The following is a 22,169-nucleotide window of genomic DNA, read 5'->3' on the forward strand; positions in this document are numbered from 1 at the left end:
GGCTGTCAGAAGGCATAAGCACAGACATATACACACACACACACACACACACACACACACACACACACACACACAGTCAGGTATCTGCTCTCCCTGTCTATTGCAGCGTCTCTCTCTCCCTCTAACTCTGTGTCTCTATTTCGCACACATATCAGCACACACACACACACTCTGAGGAGCCGTTTGTGACCCAACTCGGAAGAATCAGCGCTAGGCAAGGTGCAAATTACCATGCGCACCGCTGAGATAAGAACTAAACCCATTTTCAAAGCTCAGAATAAATGCCAGATTCTTTTTGATGCAAGAAGTCTGTGACTTTTTCCATCGCTTATATTCAAAGATTAAGGGAGGAAATAAAAGAGAAGCATAAAGTCAACACCATGAACAATTTAGCTATCTCCAAGCCATATGAAAAATGGGGTTTCTCTTTCCCTCTGCCTATCTGTGCACTCTTATCCTCTAAAATCACTTATCAGTGTTTGACTTTAAGGCATCTTCTATCATTCATGGCTTCAAGATAAGGCACTTTTACTGCTGACCATTTGGGTGACAGGACTAATATCACATGATGTGTCTAATTGGCGGAGATGCAAATGACAAGACATCATGCAGAAACGAGTGTTTTCCTGCTCTCTTAAAATGATGATGATCACATAATTGACATTATATGCTCTATCAGAGAATGGATATGGTAGTGGGATAGTTGAAGTATCAAGTCAAACCAAGGAAAACAGTTTGGTATCATCGTGTTTCAAACAAATGTATAACTATTGCTCAATCTTTAAATCACTTCTTACATAGTTTGAAAATGTTGAATTATTCCAAAATATATATAATGACGTGAATGAATAATAAGCCACATTCTTGCCTTTAAATTAATGTTTGTGAAGCCTTTCCTAGCATCATATATATGATTTTAAATGTTTGTGTTCAAGATAACTTAACTCATAAGGCTTAGTATGTCTGAAACTACACCGAAGCTCTACAACAAATATAGCAATAACATAGTGTAGCTGTATATATATGCTGACAAAGGGCAGAGAAGCAGGATCCAGTAAATGTGTTGCACTGGTTGTTAAGGCAACTGTATCTGTCTCCCTGCTTTGATGTCGAGGCTGCTGTCGCCTGCTGCACTCCCAAATACTGTTATCAGTGAATGAGGGACAGATTTAGAATATTTAATAGGGGATACATGTGTTTTTGTGTGTTTTGGATAGCAGATTTACTGTGAATACATCTTATCAGTAAATAAAATGAACCAAATTTTGGTTTAATATAACTTGCCCGATGACACAATTGATCCAGTTAGTTTTGTGCAATCAATGTATTGATCCTGCTTCACTTAAACTAAGAGTTAGAGCTTTGTTTACTACACATTGTCTGCACACTGCAGCCAGAAGGGCAAAGTGCAGTTGTTTTAGCATTCATGCAGCCAGTGTGGGGACTTTTCTTTTACAAAGACATGACTGTGGACAAATTAAATGAGGGTCAAGGTCAGAGCTCAGATTTAGCCCGAGCCCCTCTCAGCCAACAGCTGTTAAAATCAAACGCACTAGTTGTGGTTTATTTTCACACTATGCAGGATGTGAGAAAGTGGAGGTAGCTGGTTTGTGTGTGTTCCATTGATCAGGGATGTTAATCTTCCGAGGATATGTTGAAAGGTCCTTCCAAGGACAGGACAATGAAAAGGCTCTATTGATCAGTGGATTGTTGATCAATCGGTCCCATGGCAGATAACAAGATGTACAAGTCTTGAGGAACAGAAGGCGTCTTGTATATATGGACAGCACAGGTTAACCAATTTTTTTTTTCTTCATATTTCAGCACCCCAAGGTGAAGCTTTCCCAGCCTGATATGTATGCTGCTCTGGGCAAGTATATTACCTCTACTGAGCACAAATCCAGTGTATAAAGGAGAATATTGAACACACATTGGACCCACAGACGACCAATAAGAGATAAGATAACTTGTCCTTACCAGATTAGCAAATCCATACACAACAATGCCTGACTTAAAATTACACCAGAGCTTATGAAATCTAAAAGAAAATAGAACCATTCACTGGAATGTTGTTTTTTCACTGGCTCTTCAACATGAAGGGGTGTGCTGATGGTCTTGTGCAACATCTGAAACATTGTGGGTGAAAGAGCTCAACATCCCAGAGACTTTGTAAATACTGCAATTGTAGGATTTGTAATCCCTCTGCAGCATTTATTTTTAACCCTGTTAGTATCCATTAAAACCCAGGTTAACAAACATATACACAACAGTGATGCACTATAAAGAGGAAGTCAAAATATATAATGACACAGGAATGGAACTCCTGATGCTGTATTTTTAAGAGTTTATGCATCGGTCTCCAATAAAGAATGGTTGATGATAAAAAATTAGGTGACTTCTCTTTTCACTAAAAGCATTAACACAGATCCCTCCAATACAATTAAGGTAAATAATAACATATGGTGATTCCTATTATGAAGGATCTTTTCAAATTTTTGGGGTTGAGGATTTTTGAAAGCCAAAATAATGCCATTAGTGAAGAAAGAGAGACAGAATTAAATGTGAGCTTTCCCACTTCACTAGTATTATGTGCATTCCTGCGCACTGCACACCATTGGCTCGAATTTCTGTCCATCATTTAACAAACAGCCCCGCCCCGCCCTTCTGGTTGGTATGTGAGCGCTAATTGGTTCTCCCATTAGTCTCTGAAAGCCCCGCTGGCCAATGACCGTTGAGGAGGACGGAGCCTTTCCGGTGGAGCAGTCTCTCGCGCCTACAGTGGTGGAATCGAACGTCCCCGAGCGCACACGGCGTAGAGGAGAGTACAGCGCACGAGTCTCTGGAAGGAAGATAACGGTTTCTTTTTTGCCCCCTCTCCACTCTAACAACGAGAACAAACCAAACCTGAATTTTCAGGGGGGTTTGCAGAGTCTTCACATATTCAGGAGGAGGGAAGCGAGGGATCGGAGCCGCAAGTTTTTTTTTTTTCTTTTTTTCGTTTTTTTTTCTCCTTTTCCTAAAAGAGGATTCTGTGTTTCGCGGTGGTTTGCTCTCCGTTCTCGCCGCAAAGATGATGGTCGGAGAGGTCGAAGTGAAGGAGCGACCGAGGCCGAGTCCCGACTATTTGATGCAATTATTAAACGAGAAGAAGCTCATGACCAGTTTGCCAAATCTCTGCGGCATCTTCACACACCTGGAGAGGCTTCTCGATGAAGGTAAGGGGGAGTCTGGAAACGTTGGGGAGGTGGGGGAAGCGTGAACACGGCGCAGTCCGGCTGGGCGTCCCTGCTGCAGAACGCTCTCGGATCGGATACACTGATACTGGTGACCGTGGCAGTCACAACAACACTCTAAATTCACCTCGAGACATTCCTAACAACCTAAACATTATGTACTGTAGTATTCATGTGAAGTTTTCCTCCCATAAACCACTGTGGAATGTGGATTCAAGAGTTGTGCTGCTAATGTTAGGCTCCATGGAGTTTGTTACTGTTCTCCTGACTTTATGGCGACGAGTCAAAAACTTTCTCCCACTCACTTAGAAACATCTATCTAACCCATTTCTGTCAACCCAGACACCAGAATAGTTCCACTTAAAGTTTTTAAGCACACTTTAGGTATATCATAGTGAAATCTCCCTTTAATTAGCACGGGCCTGATTCCACATGTTCCAGAGTCAATTTAGCTCGAGTTAGCCACATTTTAAGCTAGCGAGCTCTGTGAGTCTGCGTTCCGTTGAACTCTTGAGGAACCAACACGGTGGCGTTTACACAGCAAGGGCTCTTCCTAAAGACTCAAGCAGCCAGTGAAGCGTTCAAGACAAACGACAAGAAGTGTTTCAAAAGTTGACTTGTGTTATTTGTGCTTCCAGAGGCTGGGTTAGTAGTTGCCCAGCGGCCGAGCTCAAAGCACGGTGGAATGTGTCTGCTTGTTGCCCAAACAATGGCCAGTGATTTGCTACTGGGAGGGGGAGTGCACGAAGATTATTCTCCCAACTTTTTCATTAAAAGGAGCACCGTACTTTTTGTCTCCTCTACCGTGCTGCTGCAATATTTGTCCTCAAGCAAGGAGCTGTTTCTCTCGGTTATATTTCCTCCCCTTGCTGCAGCAGTCGTCGTGTTTTTTTGCCCCTACCAAAAAATTACGTCGCCTTTTGTCGGCGGCGCCGTGCAGACGGGGTTCGGCTGTCTACCTGTATTCCTCCGCCTCTGTTACTTCTTTTGGCACGAGGAGCGGCACTGATAAACACGCTTTATTCTCCCTTTATGTTGACAGTATCAATAACATAAGCTGGTCTAAGCGGAAGGTAGGACCCGTGGTTTATGTAACTGAGCTGGGGACACTAGAGAGCGCCACAGCCCCCCTAGCAGACTGTCCCCACGCTGCGAGTAGTGTCGGACTGGAGACCATGACACCGAGGATTCAAAATAACACGCATTCTGACCACTTTACGGCATGAATGACTTCTTTCTTCTCCGGCAATACACGACGTCTAGAGCAGTGCATACTTCATGGTTTCGGCTGCATATCTGAATGAGGAGGTGCTGTAGTATGTAGTCGCTAAACCGGTCTGCAAAGATTTTCTTGTTCCCTTGCTGAGTGATAAACAAGTCACTTTAGGCGTAAAGTGGACTATTTTCCCTCCTCGATCAGCAAGAAACTACAAGAGTACAAGCATGAAATTGTAATACAGCGTAAAAACACTTATGTCTGACTTTAGAAGAACCTTTAATGATGCCTACACTTTATAAGTGACTACTTCATGGTGTTTTCATGTAGAAATATTCGCACCAAGTCTGGATTGAAGGACGCGAAAAAAAAGACAAAAGCACTCAACTGTTTGAAATTTTCCTCCTCAAATTTCAATAAAATTTGCATTAGAATTGAATAATTCACACATTTTATAATTCCTTATGTGAAAAAAGAAGGACGTTAGGGAGTTCCTTCGATTCTAGGAGGGCTGGTTTCTGGCTGGTTATTGGACTCAGAGTAGAACGATGGGTGTGTTGGATGTTTTCATTTAGGCAAAGAATCAACAAGCAGACTAGTTTTCTTTTTCAACTCCTGCTCCCCTTTGCCCTCTCCAAGCCCGCAGAGTCATAGACTTTATCAGTTTTCAGGGCAGGAATCATGCAGTTTGAGTTCCTCTCATACACACTTCACTGAACAGCTCAGCCGTGCTGCTGTAGATCTAAATATATGTGTTGTTTCCGGCCTCCATCTCATCAGCAGTTTACTACAACAAATCTGAAGTAGAGATTTTACAGTGTTTGACTTACACTTTGTGGAGTGCAATAATGACAAAAATGCAACTGCAACTCAGAAAGTTGAGAAGGATTTTTTGAAACCATAGAAAATCCCTGAGTGTGTTTGTTTTTCTGAAGGTGTGACAAGTCGGTTTTTCTGTAAATTCCTGAATTGATAATAAAGATCAGAGATTTTTTGGTCCAGAGTCACATTTCTGTGTTGATTGCATTAACTGTTCATTTAAACGCCCATAGCTGTGACAGTTCACTCTGGTCTAGGGCTGTAGAAAGAACAGACCCTGTAGTCTGTGGAGATGTTGTGTGCTGACATGTGCAGTCTTGGTAACTAAGATACTTAAAAAGGAGAAGTATATTTAAATACAAAAACAAAAAACAAGAACATACAGCTGTCACGAGAAATAAAACATCAAACTGATTTGACTTAACAGTCCGTCAAATCTCTTTAACACTTTGTTTGACGACCTGCACCATATGGTGTTTCATGGTGCCGGTAAGATACAGTCAGAGTTTCAGAAACGACTCCTCTAATGCTGTGATAGTCTGCAGACTCCATGTAGCATGTTACAAATAAAAAAACAGACATTTTCTGTTGCTTTTAAAAAAATCATGACCTCAAGTCTGAGGGTTACAAGGGTTTCCACAGCACCAGTCTAAACTTTACCCCACTGCTAGAAATCGCATGCGTGTGTGATGAAAGCCACCCAGTTCAGAGGAGACCTGTTTGACCGTCTGGTTCCTGTTAGGGGCGGTTTGGTTTGCTTTCTGTCTTTGGACGTGGCTGAAGCTGGGATGCAGTATTCGAATCCCAGCCCCCCTTCTACTCCCTGCGCTGTGCCGGTTTATACGACCCCACCCAGTAAAAACTCAGACATCTAGTCTAGATTGCAAGTTGTGTCCACTACTCTTTTGGTTTCAGTTGCAGTAGACAGCTTGCTCATTCTTTTTTAGCTGGTAGTTTTAGGTAGATTAAGAATGATCAGGATTTTTCCGGTGACTACAAATCATATTTTATTATCCCTCCTCTTTAACAGCAGTACAGATAACACCACATTCAACTGCCGCTTCATTCAAGTGAATCCTGAACTCGTGTTACTATTGTACTGGAATTACCCCAAATGCTATTATGGTGTGTTTTTTTGTGCATGTAGGTAGTTTCCCCCTCCCTGTCTTGGTGTCTTGCCGGTACGGGAGACTTCTGTCAGTTCTGTCTCAGAGAAAGCGATCGTCTTGTCAAGGCGTCAGGAGAAAGCAGGTGCTACATGAAAAGCTATTGATCAGCAAGCAGAGGAAGAAACAAAACCAGTAGCTTTAAAAAGTGTACCAAAACAGAGAGAAAGGACTATCCTCATCTGACAACAACACATCAACTACTTCTCTCCTGAGGGACTGAAGTTTTTTCTGTATTGTTTATAAATAACATTGACAGCATTTGACTTCTGGAAAACTGTTGTTACCGAGGCTTAAATGTGATGAAACGTCTTTTATAAGATTCAAGCACACCCAACAAGAGCAAAAATCTAACCAGTTATCTCTCTGAGCTCTCCAGAATCATCCATTCCTCTAGAGAACGCCCTCCCGACAGCTGCACTTGTCTCCCTCACCCTCCCAAAGTCTTGTGCATGTCGACACAGCTGTTTCCATGGTTGAAGAAAGGCGACACCACCCTTGTGTGTGACGCCGGCTCCCGCCCTGGGCGTCCCCATTACTTTCCCAATATGTTTGTACTCCCTCAAGGTCACTCCGGCCGATTGACAGGCCCCTCTTTGAAATCCCCTTGCGTTGCAGTTGTTCATCTCCCTGAGGTGACACCTGCTATGGAGGTTTTTTTATTCCTCTTTACGATCTGCCAGCCAACAAGCGGCTTCAAATTGCTATATTTTCTCTTGGCAGGAGGAGACAGCCCATATAACATCTAGAGATGTAGCCTGGAAGTGAAGTGCGGGCTCAGTTGTAGGGTAGCGGCGCGAGGGAGAAATGGAGGGCTGTATTTGTTTTCATGGAGTGTGCCGAGTGTTTTTAGGGCATCAGAACAGTCAGACTGATGGAAAATATTTAAACAAATCCCCTTAGCTTTCCTAACATGCTCATTATCTAGTTCTGTTTGTATGCTAGATTAAACGGGCCGTTGTTTCGTTGCTCACTGCGCTGCATGGGGCACCGTTCCATTTGTTCCTGGCGTCAACATCCCCCCTTTGAATATACAGGTTTGTGTCTGCTTGTTTGTCTTTGTGTGTCGTGATTAGCAGGACCCTCCCTGGAGAGCCGTCAGCAGCGGAGGACAAACTGTCTCCTGTCCACGGTGGAGCCTGAGTAGGAAACAGGTCCTCTGGGAGAAGCTGTATAGAGAACAGAATCTGATAAATGGGGCGTGTTTGATTTTCAAACTAATGTTCCATATTTCTGTCAATCTGTCAGGTTAAATTCCCTGTCAGTTAGTGGAAGCACTGGACTCCCCTGCTGTAGGTTGACCCTGGGGTTTTTTTCAGCGACAGGCTGAGACCTTCACTAACCTTTGACATGCAATCAATTTAGCAGCTAATAAGATTTAGCAGTGCTAGCAAAGTAAGATACAGCGCAGAGCCCCAAGAAAGCAATGACAGAGACTGACACGAGGAGAGAATTGAGGGTGTTAGGCCAGGACTGTTGTTGCAAAGCAGAAACCTGTTATATCCCCCTCCACAACCCCTCTCTCTTCTCCCCACATTTCCTCCCAGAGCACCACTTATAAGCTGGAATTTAATTAACCGAGAGCCATTCTGTGAGCTGGTTTACTGAGCCGTTGCCACCAGTGTGAGAAAGCAGAATAGGAGGCTTGTGCTGTCGTTCTCTGTCTGCCTCTCTCTCTTGCCCTCGTGCGGTCCCTCTCTCTCTCTCCTCCCTGGTAATAAATTAGGTGGTGGCATCAGTCTGACAGGGTGAGGTGTAGAGGTTGTGAAAGGACCCAGAGTCGCCTTCCTTTTCTTCTATCTGACATGTCTCTGCCTTCCTATCCGGTAGCCCCACCACGCTGCCTGTGTGGGCTTTTTTGTCCCTGTTCTAACTCCAGCCCTGGACCCATCTTGCTCCCTTTGGCCCTGCTCCAGTCCCAGCAATGCAGATCCCCCCCTCCTCCCCCCATATACACCCTGTGGTTTCTGTATGATAAAGTCATCCAGCGACAGCTCTGGGCTCTTATCTCAGGCCTCAATCCCGAGAGTGCCGGGGCCTGCTTATCACCGCTGCTGCCTGGCCTCCCGTCTCTGCGCCCTACCCTGACTATCTGGTCCGCTGTCGCCAAAACTAAGTGTCTTTCCTTCTCTTACTTCTGGCTGTTACACAACACATGCCTTCAGACTGATTACCTTCCTTATAGCTCAAGCTGTAATGCAGAGTTATCAGGTTAACTTTCAAATTAAAAGGAAGTGTCTCGGTTAAAGCAGGAGTCATAGCTCTGTGTGTGTACCAGATGAAGACAAGCTGTGCTAAAAGAGGAACATGAATTAGGGGATGTTGTAATAATTATGTCACAACAGCTCCCTGGCACAGACTCGTTCATTACACGAGATTGTTTATTCCTTTTTTACTGAAACCATGGCGCCTCCCCTCGCCCTTGACCTCAGTTATTTCAGCTTTTGCTGTATTTTTCCTGTATTTTTGTAATGCAAAAACATCTGCGGGAAGTAACGCCCGTTTCAGACAAGGAAAGGACCGTGAAGAAGGAGAGTTGGTGGTTTGTTTTCTTTCAGACAGACGGGGGAGAAGGAGGGTGGAAGCTGTTTTTGTGCTTTGGTGACAAGAGAAGCCCTTTCTTTCTTTTTTCTTATTTTTACCTTCCCCCCTCCGTCTGAGTCTGTCACCAGATTTCTTTTGACTAATTTAGATGACATCATGAATCTTTCACCCACACTTTCATGTGCACATCCAAGACGCACAATAATGCAAAGTATTTTCTTCAGTTTGTGGCGCACATACGGGTCCCACCCTATTACATTCTTTGCATGCTTAGAATAGCTCTCCTACCCCCTCGCTCAAAGTAGTCCCCCGTGTTTCCTCTCTTTTTCTTCCTCCGCCTCATTTTTAAACCTCTGAACTGTCACAACAGATACCATGCCAACAATTACGTATTTTTCCAGGTATCATACCAGTAGCATTTGTCACTATTTCCTACTGTTTCCCTTTTTTTTTATCATGACAGGAGGTGAAAAAAATGAGCTGAATGCTCACTCTGTTCTTCTCTCACCCTCCCACCCTCCTTCGCATTCATTTTTTTTCTCTCCTTCAGAGGAGGAATGGCAACCGAGCGTTGGCAGCCAGCTCAGGAATTTTACCGGGAGCACAGTGAGAGCACTTAACCTCCAGCCTGGTGTTTGTTTTCCCCACACACTCTCTCATAGTGTGTTTTAGCTGTGCTTAATGTGAACGCTATCCACAGTGAGGAAGAGGAACTTCTGCTCTGCTGGAGATTATGAAATCCTAATATGTGGAAGTTTTAGAGAGTTCTTGCATTTGGCTTTGCACCAGTAAGCTTTTTTCCATCAAAACCAACAGTGTCGTGCTAAATCTTCAAATTTTGTGACACTCAACTAAAACTGAGCGATATTGAAAACAATGTTATCAAGATAAAATATCAAATTATTATTTCATTTAAATTTAAAGGCAGATTTTTGGTCCTGAGTGAAAGTTGAATAAACCAGACAGTTTGTTCGCTGTACCTGGATTTAGTTTTCTGATAAGCTTCTGGAATCCATTAATTCTGACGGTGCTAACAGGATGCATGTCTCCTGTGTAAGATGAGATTTTTGTGAAGTTATGGTTTGTACAGGTTTAAATATATCAAATTTGATTGAACATTTGTTACATTTATATTGAGAAAAATTATCTCACAATAATTATCGTTATCTAATTATCGCCCAGCCCTACACTCGACCCCATCTAAGTTGACTGTTCATCTTTGCAACATTCCCCCCCTCGTTGTCCAATCCTCAGACACCCCCAGTGGATCCCTCTGCCTGCGGTTTGCAGCCTCTGCCTCGGCTTCTCACCAGTTGTAGGACGGCCCATAAATCATAGATGAATAATTTACCTGTCCCTCAGCAGCCCGTGTTGTTTCTGTGAGGCTTGGCAAGAGCAGGCGGTGCTGCCATAACCTTCCCTGAGGGCCAAAGAAAAGTGTGGTGGCAAGAGGTAAAGAGATTCCTCTGTGGGGTTCTGCCATCAAATATGAAGCTCTGGCAACTCTGTCCACAACCAATCTCAGCTGCCTCTCTGGATTTCTGCAGCTTCAATACACATTTGGAAATCCAAACATGTCTACATCAGGTTTATTTTTCCTGATCTCAATTTTCTCTTTTCTACCTTTTTGATTTTTGGCGAGAGATGCCTCAATTATGTCATTTAAGCCGTAAGAAAAACATTTTATGTTCCCATTTATCAGTCTGTAAACAACTTTCCACTCTCAAGTCGTTTGATGTTCCTTGCTTGGTCCTTTACGTTTACATGTTTTCACGTTTAAGAGGGTTTTGAACACAGAGTCCCAAACGCTAACTCTTAGACGGTGCTGCCCCTTTAGGTTCCCCCGCTCTGCCTTTGAATGAAATTGACATATTGTATGAGAATGTTTCTGGCGTGCGTCGGACCACCTTGGGATAGTTTTCCAGCTCTGAGTAGAACAAATAAAACATTGTCAACCATTGTTTCAAACAGCTGTAAATATTTTCTGCAGTCTGTGTTTAATGTGAAGATAGAAGCAGAAGTGGTTTCTGTCCTACTATATTTGTCTTTCACACAGCCTTCTTTCACACTCTGCTCCTACTTAATGCATTTCTGAATATAAATCAATTGCATAAACATTTTAAAGCTGACATTTGAACCCTACTTGATACTAGTATGGCAAATAAGCTCTGTTGTTGTTTTCACTTGAATTGCCTTCGGCGCTTGCAGCTTTATTCACAGCAAAGTCTATTTGAAAGACTGGTTGGATCACATGTCAAGTGTTAAAAGTGTTAAGTGCGCCTGTAAGGGTGAAGGAGAGCAGCCTCAAAGCAATCAAGCTGCAATGCTTTCTGTCAGTACAGAGAGCTCTGTGTTAGTGTGCATGCTTGAGGTAGTGGTAAAGGAGCTCATTCCACACTGAAGTTATTCGAGTTCATCATGTTCGAACCACCTGTGCCAGCCAACCCTACCCTGGATCTCACATTCACTTTGTGCCGGGCTGTGATTGGATGTCGTTCCTTCAGTCTTCAGATCAGAGGGGGCTTGCGTGTTCCAAAGCGCTGCTCGACTCCTTCAAGTGTTCCCTTCTCGCAGTGATGGAATTTGTTTTGATTTCTCCAAAGTTTTTAGATGTCACAGAGCTGTCTTACTTTTTAAATCTACTGCCGGATCCATCTATTAGTTATGTTCAGACGCTCATCATGCTCACTCCTGTGTCACTGACTTGGCTCACATGTGTTGCACGTTTGTCCTTACAGTGCCTGTCTGCCCCACACGCTCATGCTTTAATGTACAACATGATTTGCTTAGGGTAATTTATGATCATGTGCAGCACACTCAGCCCGGAAGTAGCAGCAGTGAATGAAGTCAGAGTCGTACAAGTGGAACAGTTTTGTGACTTGTTACGTTTGTTAGCATTTGTTGCTGCCTGTTGTCTGTTTGTGGTGAGGCTTAAGTCTGTCCTGTCCTTATCAGTTCAGTGGTTGCGAGGAGATTACAGAGCAGAAACAATGGCTGGTTTTGTATGATTAGGCTTTAATTGTTGAAACAAAGAGCCTGTTTAGCACCATGTGTAACAGGAACAACTGACATAAAAATCCACATGTAGCTGGCAGGAAAGAATGCGCCGTGTGTGTGAAAGGGTTAGCGAGAGCGACCCTCGTCCCAGCTCACTCAAAAGAAAAAAACGAGCGAGGCTGCGGAGAGAGAGAGAGAGAGACATGGGTGGATGGTGGATGCGATGAAGAACAGAGGGGGGAGACAGAGGATTTCATGTGTGCTGTGAATGAGGTCATCCGCTCGGTTATGAGGAAGGTCAACGACCCCTCCCTCAGCTCCACACTCAACCACTCTGTCTCTCCCTTCCTCCCCCTCAGCTAATGATACACAATAGCTTTTTGTGCTTTAATGGGCCAGACGCACACACCGGGTCATTCCTACCAGTTCACATAGAGGGATACACACAAGTGCTGTCTGTAAAATCAGTACAATGCGCTGTTACCCTCACAATCCAATGGTTGTTGTGGGAACAACTTGAAGCATGCAGTAGAGCCGGGCCTGTGTATGATTAATGTGACTGAGGACTGAAAGCGACATGACTTGTGATATGGTAATTTTTCTTAGAGTGGAATGAATACAGAGCGTGTGCAACAATTTTGCATCTATAAGACTGCACAAAGATACTAAAAACTCTTCAATTAAGATATTTGTTTATAAAAAACTGTTTACAAAAAGCTCAGCAACTCAAATCAAGCGTGATGCTGATCTGAAACATCTGTATAATACAGGCCAACAGCTGTATTGGTCCAGCTCTAGAAGACATTCCCTTCCTTCTAATTTTTAGTCGTCCTGAAAAGTGTTAACTTTGTGACGCTAACATGATTGTAGAGATGGGCATTTCAAGACAAAATTTGATTAGATAATCATTGGCATCTTTTAGACAATTATTCAAATAGTTGCGTTAACCAGCAGCAGTACGAGGTGCTGCTTGTACTGCATCGATCTTTATGTCGGTGTTTCACGTGTGGTAGTGTGGAATTCAGAAACAGAGGACACGATTTGGTCTTATCTCATCTTAATCCACCAAATATTGGATAACTAACCTTTTAATGTGCCTACATGCTGGAGACATCTACAGTGACGAGAGAGGCGACTCCTAACAGAGTCAAAAAGGTGACTTAACAGCAGTTTGCACTGTTTTTCAAACATCAACCAGCATGTCTCTCCACCTTGTGATGCATCCTCAGTTCACTTCGGTCTCTACTTCTGCCCTCTTCGGCCCCGTGTTATTACGTAGGAATGCTGCTCATAAAAGACTTACAAGGTGTTGCTTTATTGTCCTGTTGGATAAGATTGCAGCTGCTCCTGTCTGTCTGCTGTATTAATATCCCTGCAGGACCTGCTGGGATGAGCTCACAGACGCGGAGCACACTGATTTTTAGAGATGCAGTGATTTGATTTCTCTTACTTCCCCCCCCCCCCCACCCCTTGAAGATGTAGGGGCATCAAATAATGTACTGCAGACATTCTTTAGGGAAGGTTTAAGACAGCTGTGGATGGACAGTGTGTAGACGCAGCAGGGGAGACAGGTGTGTGCAAGTCTAGGGTGCTGAGGTGACAGCTGCTGTGGACACCTTAAGGTGAGGAATAGTCTTCCAGGAGATGGACTTGCCTCCCTCTGTCCCATTTAATCCTCCTCTCCTTTTTCCTGTTCCACCTATTCTACCCCTCCTCTCCTCTCCTCTGCTTTCTTGGAGAGTGTGTCTGACATGAGTTTGGGGTGTTTCTGATGGGAGCTCTTCCTGCAGCATTATTTTTATTGAGCGTCTGACACTTTCGATGAACCAGACCTCTGTTATCCTCCGCTCCTCCTCCCTCATCACCATGTGTAACATCGTTCTTCCCTGCCTTCACACAAGCTGTTTGCAGTTTGCCTTCTCCTACTTATCTCATCTTTCTGTCTAAAACACACACATGGATCCCTCTCATCGGTTTATGTTGTATTGCCTCCTGTCGTTATCATAGTGTTCGCTAAAGGAGAGAATCTGTACCGTTTCTCCCAAAGGAAAGACACATTTTCCTTTCCTTTTTCTTTTTACCTATTTACTTTATAAACGTGACTCCCAGCTCCCTCTTTTCCCTCCCTGTCTTTGTGTTCTCCTCTCTCATCTCCTGCTTCTCCAGATTTCACCCTTCCTCTCTACTTCACCCTTCCTCCTCTCCCATTTGTTTCCTCTTTCGCAGCTTCCCCCCTCTCTGCTAAGTATGTGTGGCAAAAATCGAGCCTTGGGGCTACATTCCCTCTTTCATGTGAGGACCAGTGGTGACATTAAAGGCCTGTTACGTGGTCTGTCGGTTTGCATCAGCCCCAGCTCTCGCTGTCTGCTTAGGACCGGAATATGCCCATCCCTCTCTGCACAGTCACTCACAGGCTCAAACGCTGGTTCCAGAGAGCAGCACGCCTGCATGTGCCTGGCTGTAATTGTGCACATGTATATGTAGATTCTGTAAGCCCTCACACTGAAGCGCTTCCAGGCAGATCAATGTTTAAAGGCTTAAACAGAGTGGAAGCTTAGTTAATGACAGACGAGTCAGCGACTCTTCCTCTCCTCCTTTTTATGACACTCTGACCCAGTTGTTAGAGCCCCATCAACATCTTTTGTTTTTTCAATGCTTTTTAATGGCTCATCCAACACGACTTGGCAGACAAAACAGATCAACCAGATGATCTCCAGGAAAAGACAACCAAACACACATCCAAAGAGCAGCTCCTCTGATGATGTGCAGACAGGAGGGAGTAGGTCAGGACGAGTCTTTTCATCTTCCTTTCATTGTCAATCTTGATATCTGGAAGTGCATCATACACAGAGGGAGTTTTCAGCATTTCTAAACAGTGCCAGGCCTGTTTGTTCTTCAGAGTGAATCATTACGTACCTCTTTGACTTACTATTACCACGCAATCCATCCAAAGATATGCAGCCTAGAACAATTGAATATCTGGCAGAGAATCCTGCATATCCATCCAGACATTTAACACATAGCTTGTATGTCTAATTTTTCATTTTACAAGAAGGCGTTTGAAGTGGTAACATTGAGATCCAGGATAAATGCTGTGTTAGGCTGCGAGGACAATGAGAGACCAGCACAGAGACATAACATCGCTGATGTGTTGTCACAGCTTGAGACGGCGGTATTAGTGCCTGCTGGAGCTGAACTAAAAGTAGCAGCTACAAGCCTCAGCAGGCCCTTTACTCGGGGATGAAAGAACAGCTGAAACACACGTGCTATGTGCACCCTTTGGGATCTAACCGGTTATTCTACTCCTTTGTTTGTAGCCAAGACACTTCCTTGGGTTTTTCTGCATAGGGATTTAAACAACCTTCTTGAAGGTGTTGCCATCAGCTGTAATTGAAACTGAAAACCATCTAAAAGGAGAGAGAGGTTAACAGGAGGATGCTGTCGAGACAAACCGATACATCCAAGGCCGATATTATCCAGCCAACACTTATTTGTCTGTATCCAAAATAGCACTGTCTGACATGCGAGGAAATGAAAACCTTTCTCACCTGAGTATAAGGTGACTCAGATGAAGTGTCATCAGGTGGTTTGTCTCAATGATGTCTGATCTTCTCAGCCCTGTCTGCAGTCTCATGTTGGAGAGAAGCACAGCTAAGCAGATGGTGTTTCTCCCTCAAATTGTCTGACAATGTATAAAAATGTTACATATTCTTAAGTGAAGTTATTTGTTTAAGGAAACAGCTGCCTGAGTAGCTCCGCATAGTGATGTTCTTGCATAATAATAGACAGAAATGAATACATCAGGCTGAACAAGCAGGCATTAGTGACTTAACCATAAGTGTTTCACTTTATTATGACTGCTAAACTGATGAGTCCTGGACAACCTGGCTGATTAAAGGGGTTTTGGACAGTTTCAGAGTTGTGGCTACTTTGAAGGCTTGTTTTCAGGTCTTCCTCATTTATGTCACTGCGTGTAGACCCCGTCAGTTTGAGCAGCTGATTAGCTGGTGTATTGAAAAGGGAAGATGAGCTCTTTTCATTAATGCTTTGTTGTTGTTTTCATTAACATTCAATCCAATACAACAAGAACACAAACAGCAGCATGGTAATCACCCACTGTAGAATCAATGGCTCTGTGGCACAGTGACAGCCTTAACAGCTTTAAGATAAGAGTCATAAAGGTGGGTTTTAGTGCAGGGCTGTTGTGTTTGATTGCATCAGTTTAAACAATATTTTCTGTGTAGTTTATTTTGAAACAGTGGGCATGTCTCAATGTTCTTCCCAATGTTAGTGTTTCACATTATTGAATCATAACCGTCCACATGGGGCAGGAAAAGCAGACCTTGTAACTGTCTTGTCACATGTATGCGGTTCAGTTTTGGCCTCATTTTGACCCCAGAACACCTCCTTACTTTAACACTGAGTTCAGTTTTAACTTTGCTCTCTGGAGGGATGATGAAACTGTGAATTTCAATTGTCACTTTGTTTTACGTACTTTCTTGATGTTATGAAGTGACCTCATTCCCTGATAATGAGGGATGGAAGGGAGTGTGGTTTTCCCTCATTATGTCACTCCCCTGTCTATGCGGCACCTATTAGATGAAGACATTTATTATTACAACGGGCTCAACAAGGCACTTCTGGCAGGTTCCTGCTGCTCCCATCTGGTCCTCACAAACCGAGGAGCATTTAATGTAAGGATTCCCTGATAGTGTAACTTCTGTCTGTGTTGCCTTTTCACAGTGTAAAATATAAAGCAAATGACCACCTGCGTGTATCAAAGTAATTTCCTTTTAAATGAGCTCTTTGGTTTTCTGTCACAACACTTCATAGTCTCATCAAAAGCAACTTTATTATCTATAGATTAAATGTTTTTTCATCATTTTGAAGCAAGGGTGAATGATCTCTTTGAACCAGACAACAAAGTCAAAAATCTCTGTTTGAATTTGTGCTGGGGAGTATGACAAATTTCCCCCCTCTCCCTCCGATCTATCCCATTGGTCGTGAGCACTGTGGTCTCCTTAGTGACAGGGGTGGGGACAGGAAGTGCAGTGCATGTTATCGGCTCCAGTCACATTGACTGTCAGAACCTTTCCTTCCTCTCTCTTCCTCTCTTGTTTCCTCATCTGACAGCTGGACCTTTCCTCCTATTGTTACGTGATGGAGGGGGGAGCTGCTGAGTGTGAGAGAGACACAGTTAAGATGTGTTTGATAGATTAATACTGCTTTGTGCTTTTTGATCCTCTAATCTGTGGTCTATGGCCTGTTAGTTTTACTCTGTGGTCACCCTTTGAGGCTCCGATTTTCCCTTGAAGCTGAACAGGAGCCGGTCTGGCTACTGACAGAGAATGTAAGTCATCCTGGCCCTCCCAAATGGAGAATGATACCCCTTTTCCAGAGGAAATGGTTACAGGGCAACACAAAATGGGGCCAAGGGCTGCTTGTCCAATCAAAAGACATACATCCCATCAGCATGCATCCTGAGTCTTCATCCTGTTATTCTTCTCCGTCCTTATCTTGTATTCTCACATCTTGTTCAGCTCACAGCAGGCATCCTGTGCTTCATTTTACATCCCATGCCATGTATTTGTATGCGTGTGTGTGGTGTGTGCGTGTGTGTGTGTGTGTGTGTGTGTGTCAATGTGAGTGCAGATGCATGTGTGTAAAAGCATGCCTGGGGCATCCATAGATAAAAAGGATGTGTTTCTAGATGTCTTGGCTGTGTGTTGAGATCCAGTGATGCACTGACAGTAGAGTTAAATAGGTTAAAGCACAGTGAGAGAGGGATTCTTGAGCAGCAGTGTGTGAGCACGGCTCAGGTCTCGCTTTTGTTAGTTCACCTGATTTCACTGGCAGGTAGAGTCTGTGAAATGAGTTCCCCCGAGATGCAGAAGAACCAACAATCTGTTTGGCTGTTTACCCGCATGCTTTGTTCATGCTTCGAGTGTCTGTTTGTGTTCGCACTAATTAATCCACCAGCTCTGACTGCTCCTGTCATAACTGTGCATCATTTTTAGTATTCAGAGAAAGGTGTGGGTTATATTTCTTGAAAGTGGGTTCCCCCCTTGTTTTGTAGCTTGGTTGAGGCCGGCTATTTCTTTTCTTCCTCTCTAAAATTTGTGAAACCATTTTCAGCTCATGAGGCTTCTCTCTTGAAGCCAGCCTGTTAAATGACTATTGCTGTGGCTTCCAATTTAACGCTACATATGGCTCCCCCTTTTAGATGGCAAAAGCAGCAGTCAAATAGCCTGCCTTTGCCTGGTATTTTTCGAGGGAGCCTGAGTCTGCATTTGTGTGCATTATGTTGGCTGTTTCAGCTGAGCTAGGGTATTGGACTGCTTTAGAGGGTGAACCCAGGCAAGAGGAAGCATTAGCACAGAACTCTGGCTTCTGCTGTGCTGGATTAGAATATTTTCTGCTGAATAATTAGCAGTTTTGTGAAACTTACTTGAGAAGGAGGTTTAGCATTCTGTAAACCACTACACTATCACTCCCCTTTACCTACTGTACAGTTTTGTGAATGTGTGCGCGCTTGTGTGTGTGAGAAGGAAAGAAAACTGTTTCTGTAGCTTTTCACCTTTCTCACTCGCCTCTGGGTGCCTCCCTCAAGTTTAAATGTGTGGGTGTGTGCGTGCACTCCTAAGTTTCACCCCATGAGCCTGTTGAAAGTCCCCCCACGCAGAGTGTAATGAACGTTGGCCCCTTGCGGCAACCATTAAGAGTAAGCCATTATGGTTCAGTATTGAACCAACCCTCCCTGCCAGTTTCACCTCACTCCATGGCAGACCCCACTGAGAGCACAAAACTGGCACTCCTATGGCTCATTGAGCTGCCAGCATGCCCCCAACCAGCACACAGGCCCATAAAGCAGTTCCACATCATCAAATGTGATGATCTCCTGTTCTAATTTTAGTCTTAATAGCTCAGCAGATACTGTCTGAATCACTCATTTCACTGTTAGACCCAGGATGGGAGAACATGAAGGGATTTTGCTATAACTTTTTAGGAATCATGTAAATTATTTATCGCAGCAGTTGAGCCAAATGTGACTGACTGGCTGTGAAAACACCACTTTGTAAAAGAAGTATGAGAAAGTGATGCTTCTGCGTTTTTAATAGCGAAGGTTGACTGTTTTGTTTCCCCGGTTAATGGTCGTAAATAACTCACGCAGGTTCACTAGTTCAAAATGTAATTGGAGATATCCCAATAGGTAACTTATCTAATGAGTTGACAATAATCACACACTTTCATTCTGCTAGGATGAGTTTGTTTTTCTGATTTGGTTCCATTCTAATAGAACCAGATATGCCAGTTGGCTTGAGTGAAATGTGACTTTGACTAAGCAGTCTTGGCGCAAACACATCAACAGACTACCAGTTTTTGAATAAAAATCTGAAATGATACATTTAAAAAAAAAAAAGGGATATTTTGATGTGATAATGTTTTTACACCTCCTATCAACCAATGGACCAATGAACTATTTAGCTTTTGCTAAATAGACATTCTGTTGTTTCATTTCTCCAACATATGACAACTAACCGCCAGTTCTAAGACTACCACAAGCTCTTCTGAGTCTTTGCAGTTGTATCATTTTTCTTAGTAGTTGTGTTATCTTAAAGTTTTCAGTCACGCTGTATTTCTTGGAAACTTCTCAGTCCTTTAATGGCTTTCTGGATTATCATCATCTCTTCATTAGCATCATAACGCATTCTCAAGCCTCAGTTAACTTGGCCTACTTTGCAGCCAGGTTTTTCCAGGACAATCTCTGCACCTGCTCATCTGTCTCGGTCCAGTCTAACGACATCCTTTATTCTGTGATTTCTATTTTCTGCTGTATGTAGGCAAAGACATTTCTTCAAATATCATTTTTAATAAAGGCCAATGTGGTATTTTTGGCGGGATGTTTACTTCCTAGTGTATTCTGTCCCTTTTGTCCCACACCATTGCTATTTCTGCCTCTTTCTTGCCTCCCACTCTCCTTGTCTGCTTGTCTGTTTGCTTTGTTTAATCACCAAACTAACGTGCTATGACACGTTCCTATAGCACACCGTCACCATCGCTGCCAGCAGACACAGTAAGCCACATTCAGCTTGGCACTTCTTCCCCTTCCAGCATGCAGTCACTGTGACAGCAACAAAAGAACATTACATTTGCCACTGGTAATGATTAATGGTTGCGCTGATTGCTGTTTTTTTTGGCTACTTCACACCTTCATCGTCTGCTACTCCCCTATGTACAGCCAGAATCAAAGTTAAACTTGTGGTTGAACTCATCCAGATGTGAGTTCAGTTACTTCTTAGTGAAGATTGAAAAGGACCGTATTCCCTTTTAATGTTAATATTTAACCTTCAACCAAAGTACCCAGCACATGGAGGCGAGATGAAGCACCATTTCCTGTTGCATTTGTTCAGCAGATTTTTCTCTAAGGCACTTTCCCTCCTCCTTCCATGTGGAGTGCTATTTCTGTGGGTTCACTCTCTCAGGAGAGCCCTGCCTACAAACACAAAAGCTCATTAGCTCATATGTGTGTAGGTGTTTTTAATGTGTAGTTGGGTGCTTGAGTTATGTGTGTATAGAATGAAACATGTGTCTGGGCTCACAGGTTCCTGGACCACAGTTGAATGTTCTGTGCGTCATTAGCTACTTGTGCGATTTCAGGCAGCTTCAGCTCATTATTGGCGATCAGAGGGTAGAACGTGCTGCTTTCAGCAAGGGAGCTGGCTGGGATATAAATGTGCATTGGCGTACATTTGCAAACCGAGTGTTTGTGTACTTTTTGCACCTTTTTTTTTTTTTCTTCATTCCACTTTGGGGTGAAAGCACTTCTCCTCTGTGTCTTGGCTTGCCCTTTCCACCTGAGATGACTAATCATGTTTCTATGTGTTTGGGTGTGTTTTTATCTAGTCTAATGTTTTTTTCACCCTGGCACATCAAGAAACCTTGTTACTCCAGACGTTTATTTAGTGGTCTGTCTGCTTAAAGACCTGACGCTAGAGCTTTTTACCCAGTCTGCTTCAGGAGAATCCCTGACACACAATATAAATCTCTCCCTCTGGCTGCCGGCAAACACCGCCGTCACTTCTGTCTCGAGCCATTTAGACCCCCTCAGTCTGTGAGGGCCAGCGCTGATATTCACGTCATGTCAGGGATCAGAGATGAGTCACTGGAAAGCAAAGCAGAGATGTGTGTTTCAGTGCTGTTTGAATTTCATAGTTGTGATACAATGTGAGAACATTCACACAGTTCAATGAATTAATGCTAAGGTTAACACTTTTCAAAGCCGGTTTCTCACAATGCTCGCATTTATGCATACATTAATATATTCTTCCTGCTCACAATGTTAGTATGGACTCTCTTCCTTTTGTTACTTTCCTCTCAGAATCACGTCGAGGCAGGCCTGTTCAATAACGTTATATAAAGCACCTTTTTAAAAAAAAGAGCTTTTAAAACCAAGGGGCAGCACATCTAAACTTTAAATTCTAAACATGTAAAGCTTGAAATATTAAAGTGTATACACGGCAGCTCAAAGATAAGCCGTGATTTTAATACATGATCTTGTTTTGAACATCCTTCATTTTTTAGTTTAATCTTTCTCTTCTTAAACATTGCTTGGTTAACATTAATGTGCGGACATAAATAATGAATGTGCTAATACCCTGCTAATAAAATGATGATATTCCAATAAAAATAATACATGTCAATACACAAACTGTTAGCTCTGTATGGCTCAATCAATAGTGAGAATAATTGTCTTTTATTGAAATATATATTTTTAATACTATTATTTTCCATCTATCCATTAGCTATACCACTTATCCCATTTGGGGTCACCGGAGGGCTGGAGCCCATCATTGGAAAGGTACATCCTGAAAGAGAATTGGCATGCTCACTCAAAACTACTCAAAAAAACTACTCAGTGCTGACCCAAGTTGGATAATATAATGAAAATTGTCAGCTCCCGCCATTAAGTTGACAAACTTTTAATCTCAATAATCTGACAGCAGCAATAAGAAAAGAAAATAATGTGTTTTAACCCAAGCTTTCTTAAGCGTCTCACTAACTGGGTGGGTGTGTCCAATTTATCAGATTTGTCGCCAGGTGCCACAAAAAAACTGCTTGTTACAAAATGATACCAAGTAACGTAAATTATTTTAGATAATGATAATAAATAATAAATACATACAAAATACACAA

The 22,169-nt window shown here is 43.1% G+C and overlaps 1 protein-coding gene across 7 annotated transcripts in view; it reads left to right on the plus strand.

Moving 5' to 3' along the window:
- The first annotated feature begins 2,739 nt into the window (after positions 1-2,739).
- Positions 2,740-22,169, plus strand: part of qkia (QKI, KH domain containing, RNA binding a) — a 75,458-nt gene continuing 56,028 nt past the window's right edge. For 2 of the 7 annotated variants that reach the window (XM_034674534.1, XM_034674529.1), the window contains exon 1: positions 2,740-3,215. In XM_034674534.1, the coding sequence (XP_034530425.1) occupies positions 3,071-3,215 (145 nt within the window). In that variant the 5' untranslated portion in view covers positions 2,740-3,070. The remainder of the gene's footprint in view (positions 3,216-22,169) is intronic. The other 5 variants (XM_034674530.1, XM_034674527.1, XM_034674528.1 and 2 more) reach the window with 3 other exon arrangements.

The sequence above is a fragment of the Notolabrus celidotus genome, chromosome 22, assembly GCF_009762535.1.
Source record: "Notolabrus celidotus isolate fNotCel1 chromosome 22, fNotCel1.pri, whole genome shotgun sequence".
Lineage (NCBI taxonomy): Eukaryota > Metazoa > Chordata > Actinopteri > Labriformes > Labridae > Notolabrus > Notolabrus celidotus.